Raw genomic sequence first — 6,365 nt, 5'->3', positions numbered from 1 at the left:
CTGCCTTTTCAAAAAAAAACCCCAACTCCCAAAAACCCCCACAAACAAACAAACAAACAAACAAAAAAGCCAAAGCAAAGACGGGGGACAATCCGCAATCCCTGTCTGGCTCTGTCACACAACCGAGGGGTGACACCACGGTCTGTCGTGCTGGGGACACTGGGGGGGCCCCTGTGACCAACCCATCAGGGGACCCCGGTTTGGGCAAAGCCCCCGCCGCACCTCAGCCTGGAGCTCTCCACGTAGGCTCTCCCTTGCCTTTAGTCCCCCCTTTTTTTTCTTTTCTTTTTTTCCTTTTTAACTTTTTCCTATTTTTTTTTTTATTTCTTTTTGTGCTGGTTCTGGTTAAACGTTATTTGCACTTTTGTTGGAAAAGTGGCCCCTAGTGTGCAATTATGTCAAATTTCTTTGAGTTTTACAATTTAATGGAGAACAGTAACTCTTTTATTGATCCTAGACGGGGCCGGCTCCTCTTCCCCCGCTCTTCCCCTCCACCGCCTGCTCTCCCCTCCCTCCCCCTCACCCCCCCCACCCCTCCCGTTACTCCTATGAAATGTCACTCACTGTTTCTTATGCTCCCACCAGTTTCCAAAACAAACAGTGGAGGCTGCAGCCGTCTATTGACTCAGTTGGATGCAAGAGGATCTCGCCGTGGCCGCTGCCCCACTACGGGAACCGTGCGGCGGCGGGGCGAGGGTCGCTGGGTCCCGGCCGGGATGGAGCCACCACCGCCCGCTTGAGCCCCGCTGCTGCCCGGGGGGACCCCCAGCCCGGGGGGGATGGCGCTCAGCTCCCGGGCTCACGCCTTCTCGGTGGAAGCCTTGGTGGGACGTTCGGCCAAGAGGAAGGTGCCGGATAATCGCGATGAAGAAGCTGGGACCGGCTGCAGGCAGAGCCCCAGAGCCCCAGAGTCGGGTTGGTAGCGGTGGGGTCACCCGGAGGGGACCCCCCAAGGGTTGGGGGGAGAACTCCCCATGTCTCCTCTTGCCCCCGGCAGCCTCCTGAGCCACCCCCTCCTGTTTCTCTTCCCCTCAGTGAAGCGGCCCAAGGCCGAGACCCGGGTGACGGGGGCCGGGGCGCAGGTGGAGCTGCAGGGCTCCGAGCTCTGGAGGAGGTTCCATGAGATTGGCACCGAGATGATCATCACCAAGGCCGGCAGGTACTGGCTGCCCTCGGCCCCGCTCCCCCTCGCTTCATTTTTCATTCTGATTTTTTCTTTTTCATGACCTTTTTTTATTTTTTTTTTTTTTTTGGCTGGGTTGGGGTACTTTCCTTTGTTTCCCTTTTTTCCGCTATGTTTATTATGTCATTTTTTTTTTTTTTCCCCTGTATCCGTGTGGTTTTTCAACCACTTTTCGCCGTTTAACCGCCTCAGGACCTTCCCCTCTGCCCGCAGGAGGATGTTCCCATCGGTCAGGGTGAAGGTGAAGGGGCTGGAGCCACTCAAGCAATATTACATCGCCATCGATGTCGTCCCAGTGGACTCCAAAAGATACAGGTACAGGGCGGGGGGGTGACACTGGTGGGGCTGCCAAGACCCCCCCCCACCCCCCGCGGGGTCCCTTTTGCCAGGTAGGGTGTTGTCAGCCTGCCGTGCGATCGCTCCCGTCTGCGTTTGGTGTGTTTATGTGGAATAGGGGTTGCACAGAGGTCGGGGGGGGGGGCACTGCCAGGCTGGCGTGCACCTATAGAATCTATAGGTGTACGTGGGCAGGTCAGGGAAGGGCTGACCGCGGCCCGGCCCGGGCCAGGTACGTCTATCACAGCTCGCAGTGGATGGTGGCGGGGAACACGGACCACTCCTGCATCACCCCGCGGCTCTACATCCACCCCGACTCCCCCTGCTCGGGGGAGACCTGGATGAGGCAAATCATCAGCTTCGACCGGGTGAAGCTCACCAACAACGAGATGGACGACAAGGGGCACGTAGGTGTGGGGCAGCCCTGTCGGTGGGGGGCGGCTGGGAGGGGGGCAGAGCATCGCCCCAGGGTCAGTGTGAGGGCTGAGGGCTGGGTCCCAGCCGTGTCTTGTGTGGTGGGGGGGTGTCTATCCCTGCCCATCTCAGTCTCGGGGGGGCTCAGTCTGCCTCTCCCCCCGCGCAGATCATCCTGCAGTCCATGCACAAGTACAAGCCCCGCGTCCACGTTATCGCCCAGGATTCCCGCTTTGACCTGGCGCAGATCCCGTCGCTGCCGGCCGAGGGGGTGCAGACCTTCTCCTTCCAGGAGACCGAGTTCACCACCGTGACGGCCTACCAAAACCAGCAGGTACTGGGGAGCGGCTGGGGGGGGCCTGGAGAACCCCCGACGGTACCGGGGATCGAGGGAAGATGAAGTCCCAATAACCCCTTTCACTCTCCTCCCCGCCCCACAACCAGATCACGAAGCTGAAGATCGACAGGAATCCCTTCGCCAAAGGTTTTCGGGATCCTGGGAGGAACAGGTAAGAGTCAGGGGCACCCCCCTGCCCCCCATAGCGTGCCCATTGGCCTCGCCACGGTGCTCAGCCTGCTCTCCCCCCGCAGAGGGGTCCTGGATGGGCTCCTGGACACCTACCCGTGGCGGCCTCCCCTCGCCTTGGACTTCAAGGCTTTCGGCGCAGACAGCCAGGGTAAGTCCTTTTTACCTTCCTGCCTTTTTTTTTTTTTTCTTCTCTGCCTCTTCCCGTGGTCTCAGGGCTGCTCAGCGGCCTTACGCCCGGAGATGTCCACTGGGGCACATCGTGGGGGGGGTCTTAAACCATTAAGGTAAAAAAGTTGAGTCCAGAAAATGAACCGGTGGCCAACGTAAAGTCTGAGGAAGCCAATTCCACATGTTTTCAGCCAAAACTCCTGATAAAATTGATGTGAGGAGCAGAACACTTACCCAGGGAAGAGAGGGGTGACGGCACGGTCTGCCTTCATCACCATGCAGAAATCAGATGTGCAGGAAAAAAATATCTGAGTATGCAGGAGGCTCATTTAGAGCCGGGTTGTTGCAGCTTTGATCCTGTTACACTAATTGTTTCCAAGCCGTTTGAGAATATTAGCTAAAATCCTGAAAATAATGACTGCTGGTGCCCTGCAGCCGGCTGCTTCTGTCCGAACAAATGCGTTATGCAACAGAAAGTAAAATTATCTGCTAATTAGGATGCTGCAGTTCCACAGTCTCCGCAGAAATGTGGGGAAGGGGGAAAAGTTTTTCAGGGAAAACAATCTCCCCCCACCTGACAAGCACACGTTGGTCTCTTACAGCCCTTCTCCAGAAAAAAAAAAAAGCTTTGGGAAGTATTATTTGAAAACTGATTATTCATAGCACCGAAGGAAAAAAAAATAATAACAGACCGTCTGCATGCTGGAGCACTCCAGTTTGGGTTTAAAGTTGTCAGTTTAAGTCTCATTTATGGTAGGAACTCTTCAAAGCATTGGGGTGCACCAAATCATTCCTCTCTCTGCAGGGAAATGCTGCAAAACTGCAAAAATCCATGCTGTAGGAATAAAACGTCAGACTTGGGAGAAATTAAGAGGTTTATCGGGTTGTAAAGAGAACTAGAATATTTTTTTTATTATTAATTTCAAAAAGAATTTATGGAAAAAGTGCCTTTTGAAGCCGTTTTGCAGGCTGTGATGCAGTACCAAGGAGAGGAGCTGATGGAGGGGCTGCAGTGGGGGCTGAGAGAACAGCAACTGCTTGATTATTGCACAGATGCTAAACTATTAGGGCTCCCTGGGATTTTTCTTTTTTTTTTTTTTTTTTTTTTTGGCTAATCTTAACGTAATTAGTATTTTTCTTCAGAGTGAATTTCCCGGACTGATTTAAATATAGCAAAATCTCCAGTTCCACTAATGGTAAAACTGTATTTCTGAAGAAAAGCTAAAAAATAGAAATCCTGAAGAGCCCAAACGAGAAGGCAAATTTTTTTTAAAAAAGTATAAACAATAAGTTGAGGAAAGAATTGGACATAAACTTGGGATTTTTAAGCCTACTAGAAATGGCAGAAAGAATCTGCTCCTTGAGGTGCTCTGTCCTCCCCACTGGGACCCCCATTCCCAGCGCTGTTATCGCTTGGGGTACCTCGAAGCAAATACTAACACCAGTTTGCTCTGCTGCAGTGGCCACGTAGGGGTTTGTTTGCTGCCTCGTGCTCATAGATCGGCTCCATCGCATCATTTTCCATGAGCAAAAGCCCTTGAGTCCTGGGAGGACGTCAGGACGCGCACGGGGAGAGGACAGACCCCTGCCTGCATCCCTCCTGCTGATGTCAGTCCCAAAACAGCCGCTGACATCAGCGGGGAAGGGCGAGACCTTCAAGCCATAAAACATCCCCGAATTATTGCGACTAGGTGCCGCCTGCACGTTACCCAACCTGTCAGATACTCTGCTTGCTGGGAGTTTGCAAAATTAATTTGCAGCGCGTCCGAAACCTTTGTGGTTTTTTTAAGGTTTGGTCTGGTAGCAGATACGGCTTGGTTATGCAGTTGATGCTGTGCTGATGGTGGCGTGCAAAGCCTGGCCAGATCACGTCCAGACAGTGTGTCACTTGGAATTAAATGCAAACAGAGAAAAAGGCAGCGTAAAAATGTGTCCACATCCAGTGACTTTGGTAAGAAATGAAAATAAAGGGGGAGAAAAAAACCTCCCTCTGGAAGAATGTGGTAATGAATGCACAGCAGAGACATACGGCTCTTAAACGGTGTTAGATGAAACCAGCATCTGTTCCGCACAGGGCCGGCCGCCCCAGAGCACCGTTCCCACGCCAGAGCAGCCGCTGTCGCTGAGTTTTTGCTCTAGATGCTGCTCCGGAGGAGCGGCGAGCCGGGGCGGGATGGGGATGTCAGACACCAACGGCCTCGGCAGCACGTGCGAAGGCCAGCCGCTGTCGCTTTTCTGCCAAATTATGAAAGTGTTCATTGATTCATTTCAGAAAGGAGAATGTTAAAATGAGACGTGCATTTAAAGTTTCTGGAGACACCTCTAGTAGTCGAGGGTATGTTTCAAATTGCATGGGAAGCCAAGTAAAATTAGTCAATTCCTGTGAGTGGGAAGGTACAAAAAAATTCTCCATCAGGCTGAATACATTTTTTTGTTCTTATGTACAAGGGGGAAAATGCTGCCTGTAATTTGCATGAAAAATAGGGAACCTAAATTATCAGTGGTGTACGTATAGCAGGAGGAGGTGATGGCTTGTACCTGTATGATGGCGCTGAACTTCAGAGCTCTCCCGGTCGAATGAATGTGATTAGACATGTGTGAATATTGTTCTTAGACAAGGGCCAAGTGACAACACCAAATAATTCATGGGCACATCTTCCCATTTTCCATTTTTGGAGCAGGTTTATGCTTGGATGGACACCGGCAGCAGGGAGACGTGGAATGGGCGCAGGAGTCCCCCAGGGGTTCCTTGGCTGTGAATGTTGGTGAGCCCAGCCTGGATGGTTTCTGGGTTTTTTTTCAGGTGGGAGCTCCAGTTCTTCGCCGGTGACATCCAGCGGCGGGACACCCTCTCCTCTCAACTCCCTGCTCTCTCCATCGTGCTCACCTCCTACGTTTCACTTGTCGGCGAGCAACATCGGCGTGTCATGCCCCGAGACCTACCTACACAACCTCAACGTGCCCCTCTACTACAAGATTTGTCCTACAAGCTTCTTAAGACAACAGTCTCTCATCTTTCCAAGCCACGAAAAACTGGGAGGCACCAACCCTCACCTTCTACCCCACTTCATGGTGGACATGCCAAAACTCTCTTCCCTCGGCATAACCAGTCTGAAAAACACTAAAGCTGAAGACTTAAACGGGCAATGCCTACAAGTACCCAGTTCTGCTAGTCAAATGCTGTATGGATTACATGCATCTGGAAACATTTTCCCATCAAGTCCCATTGCTCGGGAAGCACTTAATTGTTCTTTACATCCTCCATATGGCTTGTATGGTTATAACTTCTCTGTGCCATCTAGACTGATGAATGCAGCAAGCCATTTCAAAGTGAGTGACAGCATCCCGGCTTCCTTGAGAGATGGCAGATGTAATCACTCTAACTGGCACCCGACAATTAACCATTGCCTTTAGTGGAACTATATATTATTTCTAAGCATTGATATGTAAAGCAAGCTTTTCCTTCCTTCATACCCAAGGGCTTGCTAGTTATCGACTATGAAATACTGCAAGGTACGGGAGCGGTATGTTTAGGCATTTAACTCCTTTCGTGGGCAAACGTGTCATGCTGTTGGGAGGGCGGAGGACCTGGGAGCGTGGAGAGTCTGAGACGATCCACAGCAAGGTAGTACCTTTCGGTAATATTTATGTCATGGTTGTAGGTTAAGAGCAAACCGTGCAGTCGCCTTTTTAATATTTGCACTCTGAAGTGGGAACGTAGACATACACATTTCT

General features: G+C 51.7%; 1 protein-coding gene across 1 annotated transcript; it reads left to right on the top strand.

Annotated features, from left to right (window-relative positions):
- The first annotated feature begins 779 nt into the window (after nucleotides 1-779).
- TBX22 (T-box transcription factor 22) lies at nucleotides 780-6,044 on the top strand. The gene is made up of 8 exons (XM_074915350.1): nucleotides 780-915; nucleotides 1,036-1,159; nucleotides 1,397-1,498; nucleotides 1,752-1,926; nucleotides 2,103-2,267; nucleotides 2,378-2,442; nucleotides 2,525-2,610; nucleotides 5,434-6,044. Exons 1-8 carry the CDS (start codon nucleotides 780-782, stop codon nucleotides 6,042-6,044), a joined length of 1,464 nt encoding a protein of 487 aa, XP_074771451.1.
- Nucleotides 6,045-6,365: the final 321 nt, after the last annotated feature.

The sequence above is a fragment of the Athene noctua genome, chromosome 11 (genome assembly GCF_965140245.1).
Source record: "Athene noctua chromosome 11, bAthNoc1.hap1.1, whole genome shotgun sequence".
Lineage (NCBI taxonomy): Eukaryota > Metazoa > Chordata > Aves > Strigiformes > Strigidae > Athene > Athene noctua.
This window is presented reverse-complemented; position numbering and strand designations above follow the sequence as displayed.